We start from the raw sequence: 18,141 nt of genomic DNA on the forward strand, positions 1-18,141 counted from the left end.
AAACACAAAGCACACGTGATTTCAGAAAAAAGACTACAGAAAATCATCAAGAAAATGTAAGTTATCAGGAGGGATAAGACGTATAAATGACCTGTTAGTGACAACACAGACAATGCCTTTCTGTCTCACATCACACAGAGCACAATGCCAAATACACATTTTAATACAGGCACCCAGATACAGGTTGCATATACCCTTCAGCTTAGAGATCTCCTGTTCTTTTTCCTGCTGCAGTTGTAAGTATCGCTCCTTGTGATCACTGAACGTTCTGCTAAACTCTTCTCCTTGTTTTCGGTGATCTTCCTCAAGGTCAGCATGCTGTTTCTTTAGTTCTTCATGTTGACTCTGCAATACCAAATTGGACACTGGAACAGTTCTGTATCTGCATATCTGGCTAATATTGTCTTTGGCAATTTGTTAAGTAAGTCCAGATGAATAGGAAGCATTCATAACAAGAAGTTTATTATTCAAAGCATGCATATTGCAGCTCCTTTCAAACACAAAATGATCTCTGTGATGAGCAGTCTCCTGTTCTAGGGCTACGTCACCTCACCCTGCACTGGCACTGTCCCGTTGGGAGCTGCTGAATGTGTTTAAGAAATTCCTTACATGCCAAGCTATGTAAAGTCTGATAAATCAGCATTCCATACAAGCAATTGCATTTGATAAGATTAAATTACCCACTGGAAAGCCTGACTAGGAAAAACTGCAGTAAATCATCTTTTAGCAGTACTGTTGCACAAGGAAGGCACCGTCGATGTACTGACGTTCTGGAGCAAATTACCAGAAGCCAGTGTGGCCACATTTCCCTGGCACAGCAGAATACCAGTGTCCTGTGAACCCGGGTATCCCAGTTACCTACCTTCAACATCTGGTGTTGTACACTCAGAGCACTGTACCGGCTATTTGAGTCTTGCTGTAAAATGAAAGTGCTGGTGTTAAACACAACAATACTGTCATTCCTCTAACCTCCATACATGCAATTATTCAGGAGTCACAAGCCCAGGGACATAACTCCCCAGGAGACAAATTAATCTCTCAACCTGCTTTGGGACACAGCAAGTGTATATACTTTGCACTTACTGCACCAACAATGTGTTTTAACTTAGGTTACTCAGCTCACAAACTGCTCCTCAGTTTCAACATGAAGTAGCCATAAAATCCTAATCTACTCACTTTTTATAAAGAGTTCTCTACAGGTCGCTGGGTCCTTTGCCAGATACAGCTTTCCTTCTAGCACTCGGTATATAAAACAAAGTTTCTGGATGTTTTTATACCTTGCGGTTCAAAGACCGTGTGTTACAAAATTGTCACTGCCCTTTGCCCTGTGGACTAAGCTACAAAAAGATTTCTAATGCCTTATTATTCCCCCCTCCCTTTAAAAATGGCAACATTACGTTTGAACTACCAAAATATACACAGGCCAGTATTTTATACATTAATTTTCTGGAAAGCTATGAGGATCTCCTGTTACAGCTCAGATAATTGGGAACTGCAATGCACTTACAAATGCAGAGTAGAAATTGAATATGCGAGCACTCTTTCAATTAGTATTTTGAGAGACCTCTTTGAACAGTTATAATTGCAAAGCATTTCCTTTTTGTTGCAACACAAATAGAATCAACTATTAAAAACTTGTACTAGGAATGATGACTTACCCTTCCTTTATTTAGTGTTTCCTGTGCTTCTAGTTTATAAACAAGAAAATCTACAACATAAAAGGGAAAATATCGATGAAAAAAAACCCAGGAGGATTGGAATCTGTACTTAAATAGCATAACTGGGTATTTAAATAACATAACTGTTGCATACATAAATTCTCTTAAGAGCCGAATAATTATGAAGTTGTAATTTTCCAGAAGATCTTAAAAAAACCTACAGAAAACTTAACAAAAATGCTCAAATTTGACAAAATATTTTCATTAAAAAGTTTCATATCTTAGTGTGAGATATAAGGGGTACAGGTTTAAGACTACAGATGGGTAATTAAATCTGTCACATTAACTCTCTCAGTAGAGGCCCAGTAGCATCATTCAAAAGGAAAAGGACATTTTAAAGTTGTGCATTCTTGTATTAGGATAAAAAAAATATGTCCTTTAAGAAGCATGAAAGTCTAGACTAAGTTTAAATACAACAAAAATTTCCCCTTTTGTTCCTTGATCCCCTTTTCAGGATTTAAAAATGCCAACTTACCTTTGCATAGCAATGGGACAGCTCTACACTAGATGGCACCAGAAAGCTATCAAGAGCTGCACGGTAAAAATAGTTTCTTAAACGTTCTTAATCTTTGCTAAAGTCGTTTTAATTCAGCAGCCGAGTCCTCAGTTTTAGGAGGAATACAGCCTTTCATCTGAAAATTGTAGTTAATTTAAAACAATAAAAACCTTAGAGAAAACTCAGAGTATTGCGTTCTGCTGAAATCTCATGGAGGTGTGCCAACATTTCCCCTTCACATGCACCTAGAACTTAACTTTTAATCAGAAAAAATGTAGGTAAGCATGTGTTTACCCTTAAGCATGTGTAAAAGCACTGATTCAGAGTCTAATTTCACATTGGCAGAACACAGGAAAACATCCCATGTTTTTGGTACAGGTTAAATTTTCCGCATGGTGGAACAGAATTTACACATGCCCATAATCCACCTACGTGTTAGGTTTACGTATATCAATATACACATATTTGCTGTGTATAATATGCCATGTTGTAGTGAACTGTAAACAGTGCTAAAAAAGGTGATTACTTTTTTTAAAAAAAATAGATTTAAAAAAATAAGTAAATTAAGAAGATGTACCAATAAGACCACAACAGATCTGCCAAGGTGGTCCTGCTAATGCGTTATACATTGGTAACTCATTTAAAATTGAACAAAATACATCTGAAGTTACTTTCTAAAACAACCAAATTATCTTAAATGTCAAAGGGAAAAGCATATTATTACCTTCTTTCGCTTTCTTATGTTCAAGCCTTTCCTTTTGTAATGACTTTTCTAATCTTGACCTGTGCTCATATACAACTGAAAAGAGAAATTTTGTACAAAATTCATTTTAAAAGTAATATTACAAAAAACACCATTCACCCCCAGCACACCTAGAGAGCACTGGCACAAAACGTACCAGAAAAATTCAAGTGGAATGAGGTCATATGATAAAGGACTGTTTGTATCATTTGGGACAGTAACTTTTTTTCTTTTTTTCTACGCTTTATTGATCCTGAATTCTGGGTTCTTTCCATTGCATAAGCATAGTATGGGATAATCATTTAAGTGCTTAGGGAGACAGTGAGCTCTGGTGGATCTATGTGAAAGCTACCAAATCCTCTTTCCCTATTAGGTGTGCAGGAACACGTTTTCCCATGCTTTCCTTCTCTCCTGCCTTGTTTGTACAGAGACAAGGAAATAAAGCAGGACAACCTCCCTGCCAGAGTAAATCCTTGCAGCAAACACATCGTCACAAGGAGGGAAGAGAGATGCTCAAGAGCAGGACGGCTTAGAAAGGGGCAGCACTGCACTACAGGCTGCTTAGGCTGAGACATGGAGAACCCGAGATCCATTCCTAAATTCTTCCAGAAACTTGGACAACTCCGTTATTCTGTGACCTTCTTTTTTGTAAAGCCTGGATAACAGTATCCTTTTACACCACAGCCCACACAATTAAATGCTTAGGTATAATGTCCTACACGTCTACGTAAGCATGTGCTGACATCAAGTATACATACCGTAAAGCAGCCTGTACTTGCAATAGCCATATAATCTGAGGAGGATCTGGGGGTTTTGAGGGGTTTTTCACCCCCCCAGTGAAAGAGATAAGGCAGGAAGGACAAAAGAAACCATCTGAAGGGCAGGACAGAGGAAGTATGAAGCTAAACCCGGTGCTTTTCTGTAAGACTAGGGCAGGGAGTGCTCGTCTGGGATCACTCCAGTTTGAGAGAAAAAAAACCTTCACTGATTTTTAAATCCACTTATGCATTTTTGTTGAGTCAAAATAGCCACACGGTAGTCTAGAGATGAATGAAGAATTAGTTTGCATGCAGCGTTTCAGCCAAACAGCAACAAGCTGAGGTTTTAGGGGCACCACTCACAGTACAACCCAACATCATCCTCAATCACCAGGTAACTGTAGTCATACAGTGTGTCACTGTCCCCTCCAGCAGGGTCACTGACTACAAAAAAAAAAAAAAAAAGCATGTGGGTTTTTGGAAAGATGCTCTGACATCTTTGTCAAGCTCTACAAGCCTTTGAGCTGACACTGCTACCAGAAGAGGTGGTTCTGCTGCTTGTTCTTGTACTGTCCTTCCCTTCATTCTCGCGGGTGATGGGACAGCAGGACCTAGCAGTGGGGGACAGGGCATGTAACAGTTTCTCTGGTGGCAGTGCTGGCTTGTACAGTTTTTAAGAGAGCAGCAGTGATGATTGGCAGTGACCTGGAATGCTGGGTGGCATGGCATGGGACACACCACTCCAGGTTTGATCACAGAAGGTAGAGACAATATTATTTTTAGATTTAATAGTATGACAACTACTCTTGATCGTCTCAATGGTCCAACAGACCAACCATGCCATCTCTCAGGACCTGACAAGAGTAGTCCCCCAATACAGAATACACAGAGTGAGCTTACAGTGTTTCCTTGGCACCATCTCCCAGCATTTTGTGACTCCCACAGACTGTCCGAGGTGACTGCGGGTCCTTTGAGTACACCACTCCAAAATGGACTTTACTTCTAGGAGTTTGTCTAATTGTTGTATCCATGTGTATTTAGTACATCCAATATCCCCTGGCACAGAGTCCCACCACTTAGCTGCCAGTAAAGCAGCATTTCACTCAGCTTGTGTTTTGAATATCTAGTTTCTGATGCAATGGGGCATATCAGGCCCTATTTACCCTTTCCTCGCCACTCACTAAACTGAAGAAAGATCATTATCTGAAATAGCCTACCAAGTTTGCAGCAAAGATATTAATTAAAACTCCTGTAAATGTACAATTTTATTTGTTCAAGCTCAGTTTAACACATGTCTTTCACCAAGTTATTTTTGCTCTTTTAAAGAGTTATTCATTTGTATTAATGGGATGTGTGATATTTTCTTCAAAACTAGGAAACTCATTTTCTGAGAAGTAAACCATTGGTGAACATAAGTCTTCAACAGGAAGTATCAAATAAAGATTTATATCTTGGCAGCCACAGAAAACTCTTCTTGCACCTTAAAATACATTCTTAATTCCACCAAGGTGCATTCTGCAGGCTCTTTAGCTACTGGCTTATCTACAAGCGTTTACGTTTTGGCTTAGAAACTGGATTGCTAATCAATCCTTGTCATCTATCTCTAGTTTGCTATTTATCTTCTAAAGTCAAGGGCATCAGTCAAGATGAACTAATGTACCAACATCCTCTGCAACAAAACAAGCATGTAATGAATATTCACAAAGTCACCAGCAAGTAAACTTTCAGGGAAGGAAAAAAAAAAAAAAAAATGGCAACACTACAGTAATGGTTTTATCTGGGCACTGAAGACTGCAAATGCTGAATTACATTGCAAAAGGAACCGTGGTTGTAGCATAGCAACTCAGGAGAGAAATTAAAATCCATAATGGGTTTCCCCTCCCATATAATCAGGGGTGCAAATAGGCTTTTTGGCAAACAGACTAAACCACAAACGGATTCAGAGGTAACATTTCCATTTTGCTTTTGTCTGCGAGTGTACCTTCCTCAGCCGCTCCTAGTGTTTTAACAAGTGGGGGTGAAACCTGCACCACAAACCCCTAGTAAGGACAGGAAGAAAGGAGAAAGATAATGGAATGGTTTGGGTTTTAGGGACCACGGTGCTCTGCACCTTCCACAGCTAATTGCATCTCTGCTGAGCTTTGGTTTTCTTGTCTTCACCCTGCACTTCCAAGCAATGTGTCCACACCCCTCCCAGGTGCATCCTCACTGCTACCTTCTGTGCACTAACCTTTGCGATACTGAAGCAAAGTCAGCAAGGTCTTAAAATAGCCCTTCAAATGGCCAAAAATGTCTAAGAAAAACTTCCTCCCACATCTCTCCCCGTCTAGTTCATTTACTGGTTGGTTCAGCATTGTTTTTCTCTGATAAAAGTCCCTAATGTGCAACATAACAAAGATGTTTATTAAAAATAATTATTAAGAAAGCATAGCTTCCGTATTTTCTCACTTGCTCGTTTGAGGAGTAGCTTGTAGGTCAGATTTTGTAAGTATATATAGGAGTTTCTCTCTTATAAATGTAAATTATTCCTACCAGTTGGGAACTTCCTAGGGAAGAAGGGTTCAAACTACAAGGCTCTTGTTACTACAGCAGTGGATTCCTCCTTCTTCATTACCAGCCTGGATGCAAGATGTCTGAGCAAGAATCTTGAAGAAATAAATACACTGAAAAACATGTTTTCTATTATAGGTTTTCCAGCTGGGGGGTGGAACCTGTATAAGGAATCTGACAAATTTCTACTGGTGTGATGCACTGACAGGGCACTTTACAAATAATTTTTTTTCCTGGGGTAGTTCTTAATTTTGTATTGATCTTTCCACAAATAACCGAACTTTGTTGCTATGTCATATTTATTAGAATGGTGCAAAAAAGGGGAAAAACATTGTCACTGAATGGCTAATATGAGCTATTCTAAAGCTGGAAGAACTGCAGGTATCAGTTTAATTCTTTAAGTTGCCTATAACACAACCTCCATGAATGAACAAAGAATAATATAAACTCACAGAGAGGTCAGCCTCAAGGAGCAGAGCCCAGAAACAGAACTGGTAACATCACACCTTTATCATCAACAAGGAAATATTTAACAGTTATTGAATTGATCCCAATTAAATCAAGTCCTTGATTGAAGTTTTTCTCATACAAAAAAAAAAAAAGAAAGTGGAGGAGAAGGGTGTGGGGGGGTGTGTGTGTGCAGTGCTCTACGGGTTCTCTCAGATGATTACACCACCGTGACCATTGATGAACGTTAATTGCAACACAGGAGTCAAGCAGTGTGTTGAAAGCAAGCTTATTTAACAGTTATGGTTATTTCTCTTATCTTTGCTTTGCACCCCTAAGCAGCAAAACTATTATTAAGGAAAATAAGCCATTATTGTATATTTAAAAGAAAATATTTCCAATTTTACATTACCAGCAATTTTGCACTGTGTTACTTTGGTAATTTAGTCTATCAGAAGCACAGTTCCAGAGTCTAATACCCCAGCTCCCACCATTTTACATACTGGAAAATTAAGATTACACTGGGATTTAAATACACATGATGTAAGAAATGTCATTCCTTTCAGTGTTATCGTTTCTTACGAAATTCTGCAATCTTTCTCTGAGCTTACAGTGATACCTTTCCTTTAAAAACGGCAGATTTCAGTAGTCTTGGTAACATTCAATGTTATTTTCTCTCAGACTGTGGCAGAGTTGAACTGAACCAGCAGTGTGTGGTAAGCCACACTGACACTCTTCTAGTAACACTACGAAGGTCTGTAGAACACAGACTTGTTAGAAAAATTGTTAAATTTCCAATCTTGTCACTGCAAATAGAACCATTTAAAATGCGAACCCATGCAAATAGCTTTTCTGCTGAGAGTAAAGCATTTCCATGAGCCAAGGAAGGATCCCTTCAGTACGGGATGTAGGATAGATTTTCTAGTCTAATGACAATAATTAAAGTTTTGATCTTGGAAGATGTTTCTTGACTCATCTGATGCTAACGTTTTATGCTGGAGAACACATTAGTCATACAGCAAGAACTGCTCTCCAAGCTTCCAGCTCTGTATTTAAATCAGTAAATCTGGCTTCAAACAAGAAGATCCACTATTTCACTACTGATAATTTTATCAGAAAGAGATTATTAAACTGTGGGTAGCTCCCGGACAAGCATCAGGATTCCCCACCACAGTTACTACCCATACAGGTCACAGTATGCACTCCATTTATTTCAAAGACTCTCAACTGAGAGTTTAGCAATAAATGGATATTCCAGCGACACTGCAAACATCTAAGAAACAGCTGAAGTATTCCCACAACAAAGACTAGGAAAACTGTGGTTTAAGTGTAGTGCAAGAAAACAGCATTACAGAAACCATGTATTTACAATGCACTGACCAAAACATTGAAGGCATTTCATATATTATGCCCTTGAAGTTTTCTGTTTTGAATTTATACAAAAAGGATGGAAATAGAAGCCCAGATAATGTGAAACTGATTTTGTGTGAAAAGCAAGCATTGTTCTGTCTTAATTATGGAACAATTTTGAATACAGGCAGGGATGGACTGCTCTCATTTTGCTCACTGAAAACCACAACCAGCACTGCATGCAGTATGACAATTACATTTACTTTAAAAGAAACTCATACACTTTTCAATTTGCTCACATGAAGAACGATCAAGTAATAGCTTTGTCAAATTACAGCCAGTCACTGCAAAAGAGCAGAATTCCTCCTAGCAAACTAAACCATGCATCAGCAGTTGAGCTTAAAAATAACTACTGCTTTGACTTAATACTGTAGTAATTTACGTTGCTCATGAATAATTTTAAGAAATTTGTATTTATTATCTGGATATATTCAGAGGTTTTGTAGCTTCTGTCATAGACCTATCACTGATTTCAACTGCACGATGAGAAAGCAGAACATCTACTGCTTTCAAAGATCCTGCACCAAAAATAACCTATCAATTAAAATAAACCTGTTCCTCTAATTTAGTCACTACTCCAACAAGAAACTATAACTGGAGAATGGGACTTGAGCAATTTATGGAGCTTTGGGTGCAGGCAGCCAGCTGTATGCCAGCAATGTCCTGCACTGTGCTCCCGATGCACAGCGGTTCTACACAAACCATACACCACTGCTACTAAAACAGCTCCACACAGAGCTGTGGATGGAGACTGATCAAGTGCCTGTGCTGAGGTCAACGTTCAGCGGTAAGTCAGATAAGATCTACCCAAATATAGCTGAGAACTGACTATATGCATTTTTATATAACATTTTCCATCTTGGAACGCTGGATTTTTTTCTGTGTAAATTGGAATAGATCTGAAAACCAAAAGAATAGTTTGGGAATTACCTGTATCCTGGTAGCTGACATGACACTGAGTGCTGGGAATCCATTCAAGCTCACAGCTGACTACTTAACTAGAGCTGTGAGACTCCTACTTTTGGCTCTACGAACTCCAACTTAGTCCCTGGTGTCTTGCCCAGGACAAGAATTATCACTGATGCTCTCTATCAAGGAGTTTTTCCCAGACTAACATTGCAGAGCTTGATAACAGATTAGACAAGGTATCAGAACTCATCATGACAGAACTTCAAGACGACTCTGGAACGTGTGGAGAGATCGGATAAGGATGTAAGAAAATTCACGTGCTTATCAAACCTTCAGCTTTGCATCCGCAAAAAAGAAAGGAGGAAATCTGAAGCACAATGTGAAGAAGCGTTGCACATCTGTAAATTTTTGCTTTCGCTGCAGTTCTGGAAATGGGGGAATGCTGGGGAATGTCACACTAATGCATTTCACCCCAGAAACACATGCTTATATTTATAAGAAATAGTTGTGGCCTCTATTCAATTACAAGGATGACATGAAAATTTATTTCTAAACTGGAGTGAACATCTACATTTAATAGAATCCTTTTATTCCACCCTGCCTCATGTACTCCCTTTCTTAGAAAGTCAGTAACACCTCTAGGAAACAACAGATTTAAAAACAAATTGCAATATATTTTGGGATATAGGGAGGTATTTATCATATTGAAGAAGCAAACTGTAATAGCTGCTGCTAAAAAGAAAATTTTGAGAAGGGGTATTAAATGCAATTAAATATTTAATCCCCAACAGTTGGGCTTCAGACATGACTTTTATTAGGAAACAGATCACGTTTTCCACCCCAGAAAAGATTTCCAGTGCACTCCACAAAAGATTTCTTCCACCTTTGGTGCCACCCACAGTTATGACGTGCTGGGTTAGATTAGCATCTCACCTTGCATACGCTGTTTTCTATACACTTATCTAGGCTACAGATATTTTTTTCTGAAGTGATGATAAAATGCAAATAGTTCAAACAAAACCTGTGGAGTGATTTTAGACTTAAATTCTTATAGTTAGCAAAAAAAATATTTAAAAATTCCATTCCTTTTGCTTTTTATGATTTTCTTCTCTCCATTATTCTGCCATTTTTGTCATGATACAACAGATCATTTTGAGGAAAACACACAATCAGAGGAGCTGCAGAGACCACAGTTTCTTTCTCACATCATCTCTGAATGTCTGGGTCTGCTCAACTCTCAGCTCCGGGAAACAAAATTGTTCCTTCTCTCAAAATTGTTTTAGACTTTTTTTCAATTTTATGCAGAAGTCTAGTGATTCCACCTACATGGGGTTAGGTTCTATATAAATACATATATATATATTCATAAACTAGTGCAAAATCAACACTGAAGAAAAACCACGTAATCTATATATACACACATGTTGTTCTAATAGTCTCTCCTAACTGAAGCCTACATTTGGATTTTTATTGTAATGGAATATAGCAAAAACTGATGTAATAGGTATGGTTATCACCCTACAAACCTCCTAAACTGCTTCCTTAAATTAGTTCTTGAGAGCTCCAACACAGGGGACTTGGAGTCAGCTCCAATGGTACGTTTCAAAAAACTGCATACAGAAATCAACAGCTTGAGTTAGTGGTTCTTTTTTTTTTTTTTCTTTTGGTAACAGAAGATCACTGTCAAACCTCAAAATATCCATCTGACAGATTACCTGAGACACTGACAACGGTATTGTTCAGGGTGGTTGCACAGATAGGAATAGACTGTACTCTGCCCTCCAGGAGCACAAGCAGGTCACATTTCTCTCAACATTTCTGCAATTAAGCCCTAGAAATGACTGCCAAACTCGGGGATCTGAGTCACCTCAGGAAAATAATATACTAGGCTAATTTCAGATACCTTGGGGGGGAAGGGGGAAATGTAAAGGAAGAGGTGGAGTAATTGCAGTTTCTTTTATTCTTATTTAATGACACATAGTAGAAAATCTCAGGAAATTTGGTTTATGCTAGATCACCAGAAGGAGATCAGAATTACATCCAGCTCAGAAGACCCTCCTTTAAACAAGGAACAACTCCATCCTTAATTCCTTAAGTGCTTACCTCAGGCTCCAACTTGACTAGAAATTCATGCCCCCTAAATCCTAAAATTCCCAAGAAAAATAACCTGGCAAAAGATTCTGCCTTGATTAGTTGTTCTGTATAGTTCATTTTTTCAGTAATCTGAATTATTTAGATTTCATTACCATTAAACCTCAAAACAGCACCTGACTTTCAGCAGGAGAGATTTAATTATTTTTTCTATGCAGGGATCCTATTCCAAAATGAGCGAAGTGAACTATATTAGCCACAAATTGCTGGCAATATCCTCACCACTATACAAGAGATGCTATAATGTCAGAGCGGGTGGAAACCTTACTCATAAGGTCACCCCACCCAGACACACAGGCTGACAGCCTGTATCATTGCCCAGCAAAACAATCAGCCCAGTGAGACAATGTGTTTGGAACATCATATTTAAGACTTAAGAATTCAATCAGTGTTGCTCATGTAGGAAATAATTTCACTCTGTGGTTTAGGCTTTGGTTTTAACAGCAAAGCAACCATGCCTAACTCTCAGATACTAACTTTAACGTTTTGTCAGTACAAATGCAGTCACAACGACCCCAAGACTCTTCCCACACGGTGTGCTTAGCGCAGCCTGCCACCGCTTAAACTACGCTGTTGGCTACCGGATTTCTGGCTCAGTTTGCAGCTACAATTGTCGGATCGTGAGCGTGGCTGTTTCATCCTCTGCTCCTCTACTGGTCTCCCTCCAACAAAGCTGATGATATTTTAGGCAATGAAGAAGCTTCTGTCAAACCCTTGACTGCTAGGAATATGTGAACAGAAGATGACTGTTGAAGTCTGAACGCAAACTCACCAAAACTTCCACCCATCTTGCCTCCTGTCTGCTCTCTCAGCTCTGAAATGTTCATAAACCCAGACAGACCACTCGCCTTAAAAGGCTTAAATCGTCATCAGTAACAAGCAGTTTCAGGATATTGGCTCTATCTTCCATCAGTCTGTTAGCTACCAGGCCCAATATTAAACCGGGGAGAAGGAACAACAAAACCCAGGGAACAAAACCACCCTATTACCTCATGCTGCTTAATATTCCTTCAGACTACACACTCTGTGCTCTTCAGCCCAGATTCCAACTTGCGTGCAGATGTAACATTGCAGCACTGGTAGAAATCTATCCCAGAAGTATTATGTCCACAAGGAAAGTAATTTAAGGGCATTCAGGCACAGATTACAGGAATGAAAAAAATGCATCAATACAGGCATTTGCTCAATTTATCGTTCCAGTCAAAGAACTCAGCTGCTCGGACACTTACTCACTATGGACCTAGAAGCCACAAACCAGCTCCCTGAGTTAAGTGAACCAAAGCTCAAGCACCTTTTCTGTATTTGCATCATAAAGAAATCTGGATAATTCCAGATAACCCAAAATCTTCAGGTTGAGCGTAAAACAGGCATATATCTATCTAAATATACTTTTTATGTACACATATATGTACATACAAATGCACATATGAATATATATTTACACCATATAGATTTTTCATATTAAAATTTTTCAGAAATTATTTCAAATGTTTAATGTGTTTTAAGTACTTAGGCCATTAAATACCCAGTGAAAAATGTGAAGTACAAAAGACAGATTCTTAGATGAGGTTACAAACCAAAGCATACCACTTCAGGAAGCCAGGTAGCAGAAGCAGGGCTGCTGGGTTTGCCTTTTCATGCAGTACTGTACCCAGTGTTGAAGCACACCCATGTGCCAATAGTGCACAGAGAACTAACCTCTGCTAGTGCTACCACAGATCTTTCAGATCTCAGATAGCAACAAAACGCAGTCAAAATAAGCACTGTAGTGTTACATGCAATCTGAAACTAACGGGAATGACAGGAATCCAGGCTGCCGTTATCATGGAGAACAACCAAACCATATAGGAGCTCCCTAGATGTAGCTCTGTTTGTATGATGCACGTGAAAAATAATCCATCAACGGTACTGCTAGTTCTTCCTAGCTCTGCCAGCTTAAGGTAGAAGTTTAAATAGAGTACTATAGAAGAGGGGTGAGCTAGTGAAGTACATCCACATCAGTATGCACTTCACTAAGAACAGCTCTGGCACCTACGTAGTTAGCATGCAGACTGACATAATAAATATTAATCTCAAAAGTTACACAGAACTGTGATCTAGTACTGTGATGCACTGTGCAAGTCTCTATACATGGAACTGCTGTAGATCTGATCAACTTCTAGCAGGTCATCTCCAAGGAGGGGCCTCGGTTTAGGAGAAATGGTACAACAGGCACAGAGGAATTCTACATTTGCTTGCCAGCTGGTGCTTTCTTGCGCTGGATCAGATAGCTTTGAGGAAATCCACACCTTGCCTACAGTAGGGCAAACTCACAACTCTCAAGTTCAGAGTCCCTGCTGGGTTGGCTCCCAAGAAAGATTACAGTATGGTCTCAGACTGCAAGAAGATTGCCTGAAGGCATCAGGTATGTTAAGACTCCAAGAGGAGGAAAATTAAGGTATAAAAGGCACTAAATGTAGGCTGTTATTAGGATTAGGGATTAAAACAGATTAAACAGATTTAAATAGCACACAGGGGGTTACTTAATACCCAGAAAATGAGAAGACAAAAGCTGTAAGGGGTAAAAAGACATTTGGAGATACATTCCATCTTGAAGCAGTCAAAGATACAATCGGGTTCATCTACAGCTGTCAATGCATTTCTGTTCTAGCAACTGAAGTCTTTTCCTATATGGCCAGTAATTTAAGACTTTGCTTGTTATAAAGATGTGTCCAACTAAGGGTGTCAACTTTTGTTTTTATCATTTTAAGAAATACTAAATAAGATTATCTTCACATTTTGAACATATAATGCTCAGACAGTGAGATTTAAAAATAATGAGCTTACTGGGAATTTCAGCTTCTCTATGAAAGACCTACAGATAACAACAACTTTGGGTTTTCTTAGCAGCTCAGAAATTTTGTGTCATCTCTAAATTTTGCCTCCCCTTTGTGGGTTACAAAAGCAGACCTACTTTTTCCATGCCCATCAGAACTTTGTTAAAGAACTAAAAATGCAAAATTTGACATTCTTTTTCGTGAGAAGTTGAGCCTTCAAATAAAAAAATTTTCTACGTGAGCTGTCTAAAGGGGGTGAGTTTAAGATCCCAGCCTCTCCAGTTATTCTCACTGTGTTCCCCAAGCCTGCCATCCCTCCAATCGCACCCTGGTCTTATTTCAAGAGGCACAAATACTTCTCATCTGAGTAGCTGAAGCTGCGAACACCAGAAAAAGCAGAACTCCCTACAAAACAGTCATATGCAGCCCTCTTCAAATCAGGTGCATGGGTTAAACTGTTTTGAGACCTCTTCCTGCACCATTTTTCAGTGATCTCTACTTTCTCCCTTGGTGGATGTGAGCGCTGTTTTCTGCGTTTGAGCAAATCAAGGCAATGAAAAAGATAAAAATCTAAGACGACTGGCTTTTCAAGCAAAATGAAAAGCATGGTGCATTCAGGCACAATGAAATGGCAAGTACCAAAAGGAAAGTTCTTATTACCTACATAGATGAAAATAACTAAAGAAAAATACAGAGATAGGAAAATAGTAGAGTGGGAAGTAGGAGGTGAAGGGAGGCTGCGCTCCAACCTACATCTGATGATCCTTCTTAAGATTTTGGGCAGACCAAAGGCATCGGGTCCAAAACTGCAACTTTATGCATAAACTCAGGAGTTCCCTACGATCCTTAAGCATTGCACAAACCGACTCAAGTTTCACCCAGAAGCTCTAACAGTGTTCCTCTGTGTACAACCAGGAAAGTAACTGTCTTTATAGGCACCAGCAGTCACAACAAAACCCAACCAAAATTCAGTATTTCACTGTCATCCAAGCATTTCAATCCAGTCAGCCTTCTAGAAGCACAGCCAGCCCGGTACAATACAGCCTCAGGATCCACAAAAGGACAACTTCAAGAAGTTACCTTTTTTTTTTTCTTTTTTTAAAAATTTAAAACAATAAAGCCTACTGATGAAATGGTTGTTCAGGAAGTAGAAGTCAAAGGCTGGTTCTCTCCTCAGCTTGTAACGAGCTTTAAATTCTTATTTAATCCCCCAGAAGAGAACTATAAACACTAAAAAAAAATCAACTGCTGTTGACACAGCACCCTCTTTTCCTACTGGCAGTGCCACGTCAGTGACCTTGCCCTTTAACTGGTTCCTGCTTAAAAGATTTCAGAGTGTTCCCATCGTACTTCAGGCCCCAGAGCTAACCCTAGACCAGTATCTATAAATTGATTATGCTGCATGGAAAAGATAAGTTGCGCTGCTGCTGTAGCAGTGATACATTTTATTGTTCTCATAAAAGAGTAATCTCTCGTGTTGTTAAGGAGAGCAAAGAAAGGTAATCTAGATATTATTAGAGGGTGGGGGGTTTTTTTGTTTGGCAACAGAAACGTTGATTTAAAATCAAAAGTTCAAAGTGCAGTCAGATACTGCACCTGCAAACACACCATTTTCTGTCAGCTTTTTATGTTGTTTCAAAGTCTCTGTTTAAAGAAAATTCCTTCCTGCTGTTCCATATCAAAGAGTCAAACAGGAAAGGTTCAGAAATGGTTTTGGTGTTGAACATCACCGGTTAGCACAGTGATTGTGTATCTCCAGGTGAGTTGGGCTGTACCAGGCACAGGTTCTCCATTCTCTGTGTTCTCTGCACTAACAAACTACTGCAAAAATCCAAATGATTTTACAGGGCAGGCCGTTTCAGAAAGAGTCATTAAACGTATAGGGAAAGACAGGGAAGAATTTATTTCTAGCTCACTAGGCCCAAATCCTCTGAAGACTTCAGACATACAGCTTCCATTTACTTTAGCGGGAGATTAGGAATCTAAGGCTTGCTGCTGCATTTAGTACGTCTATGGGCTCTCAGCCTCACCCTCTTTTAGGTATATTAGCTATTGCCATAATACAGGAAAATTTAAACCACCAATTTTATTGTTACATTTTATTTTTCCTTGTATTCTGTGACTTAACTGCTAGTAATTATCTTTTATTAAACAAGGTTTATTGCTACCATACTAGGCATAGATAAGATCTCCTGCTTAATAGGTTTGATACATTGGCATGGGTCCCAGAACCACGTGAATTTATTGCACTGATAATCAAATGTATTCATGCTTTCAGCTTCTGGTCCATATTTTACATTTCTCATTGATAGATCAAAACAAGCAAGAGAATACTTATATAAAATGCAACGTTGTCACCGCGTTTATCAACACTAGTTGCCTGCTGCTTCCATGAACTTGTGTGGATAGATGATGGCTAGTGGAAGTGTTTCACACATAGAAAGTTTAAACTATCAGTCGAGACCCAATATATATGATCAAGAGAATCCTCAGTGTTAGGATAAAGTTTGTCGCATGCTCCTCTTTGGTATAGCCAGAGCAACAGAAAAAGCTAAACTTGAAGTTTAGCTTGAGAACAAGATGTTCCTGTGTCCTCTTCAAATACTGGCAAATACACAGACTAGCAAAAGCAGCCCTTTAGCCATCTGCCACATACCCATCTCCCAGACAAACATTATACCTTTTTTTGTAACTAAAATGAAGACTTTTGTCAAATTTTTCCACAGCATTACTTGGAAATGACCTAAAATTGAAATAATAGGCATCAACAGCCTCGGATCACAGCTAAATGTATTCAAGTAACAAATCACTATGAGAATCTAACAGCATTAACCCAATTCTACACTCTGCATAAAAAATGCATGCTTCTAGGTGTGCTTTTATGTACGCTTCCATGGTTAAAAGTCAGGTTGAAGATCACCCTGAAGTTAAGTACTGTTACAGCTGCTAGAGCAGACCACTCTTACTCGTCTTATACAGTTTTGAAAAATAAAATTCTAAAGAATTATGAAAGTTGGCTCTGGACTTTGTATATGCCAACCTTGCTCTTGAGAATCAGAGAGGCGCTGAGGTCTTGCACTTTCTAGAGAATTGATGGTTCACATGTGTATCTGCTGCTTTGCATCTGATTTCTGGACAATGTACATGTCAGACACTGGCATCTTTTCATCAAGTACAGGTGCCCACATTTGGTGCATCCTTAAACCAAGATACACAAGGATCTGTATGTGGCAGCTTTAAGCCAAGAAATTAAAAGTTATTCCAAAAGTAATACAACAGTAATATCCAAATAATGTATTTGAACTTCGCTTTCAAACTACCCTTTAAAAGCATGCTTTATCAGAATACTCCTCCCTCCTGGAGCTATTTAAGTAAGGTTTATGCTGCCCAGGAACTGCAGCCTTGCATTTTTGCAGCTGAACGTTCTCTCAGCAGCATAAAATTAATACCACAAAGACAACACAGAAGGATGCAAAGCTCCCAGAACTGGATGTGGTCTGTACTGCTAGCTGAGCGGCAGGCGCTACGCCTGCCTTTTCCATTTGTACCAGGAATTGAAGTGATGTGCAGTCCTTTGGGAATAAGAGTCGCTCTGTAAACCGTGTGGGAGCGAGGGGGAATGAGAGCTCTCTAGGAGCCCGTGACAAAAACTCCCTAGGATCCTACCCACGGAGAGATAGCAAACCCTGCAGGCTGGAGGGAGAGAAGGGTTAGAAGCGTGTAAGGAGCAAAACTTTGTGAGAGGCTGGACAGCTGGCACCCAGATTTCCCCAGAGGAGGAGGAGGAGGAGGAGGGCTGCATCCTGCAAGCCTTAGGGAAGGGCGGCAGAAGCTCCTGCCGAGGTAAGTACCTTGTAACTGAGCTGAGAGGGACTCTTGATGCTGCTGGTACTTGAGCGCCGTGGCCTCAGCCTTCCTCAGCTGGCCCTGCAGCTCGTAGTAAAGCATCGCCCCGTAGAGGAAGCCGAACACCACAGTCAAGAGCAGGAGGGTCTGGAAAATCCGCTTCTGTTTTCGGGAGCACATCCCGTTGCCCATGTCCCCGGCGGGGTCCCCAGGGCCCCCGCCCCTCACGGCTCAGCAGCGGGCAGCTGGAGGCGGCGGACGACGAGGCGGCGACATCGGAGGCCCCGGGCCCGCGTCG

At 39.8% G+C, this 18,141-nt stretch overlaps 1 protein-coding gene across 5 annotated transcripts in view; it reads right to left on the reverse strand.

The window, feature by feature from the left end:
- GOLIM4 (golgi integral membrane protein 4) overlaps positions 1-18,135 on the reverse strand; it is a 34,152-nt gene extending 16,017 nt beyond the window's left edge. For 2 of the 5 annotated variants that reach the window (XM_026854752.1, XM_026854749.1), the window contains exons 1-5: positions 17,849-18,135; positions 2,939-3,013; positions 1,659-1,708; positions 863-916; positions 195-345 (exon numbers count right to left, since the gene is read on the reverse strand). In XM_026854752.1, coding sequence (XP_026710553.1) covers positions 195-345; positions 863-916; positions 1,659-1,708; positions 2,939-3,013; positions 17,849-18,035 — 517 coding nt within the window. In that variant the 5' untranslated portion in view covers positions 18,036-18,135. The remainder of the gene's footprint in view (positions 1-194; positions 346-862; positions 917-1,658; positions 1,709-2,938; positions 3,014-17,848) is intronic. The other 3 variants (XM_026854751.1, XM_026854750.1, XM_026854753.1) reach the window with 3 other exon arrangements.
- Positions 18,136-18,141: the final 6 nt, after the last annotated feature.

The sequence above is a fragment of the Athene cunicularia genome (assembly GCF_003259725.1).
Source record: "Athene cunicularia isolate RWA chromosome 9 unlocalized genomic scaffold, athCun1 chr9_part1, whole genome shotgun sequence".
Lineage (NCBI taxonomy): Eukaryota > Metazoa > Chordata > Aves > Strigiformes > Strigidae > Athene > Athene cunicularia.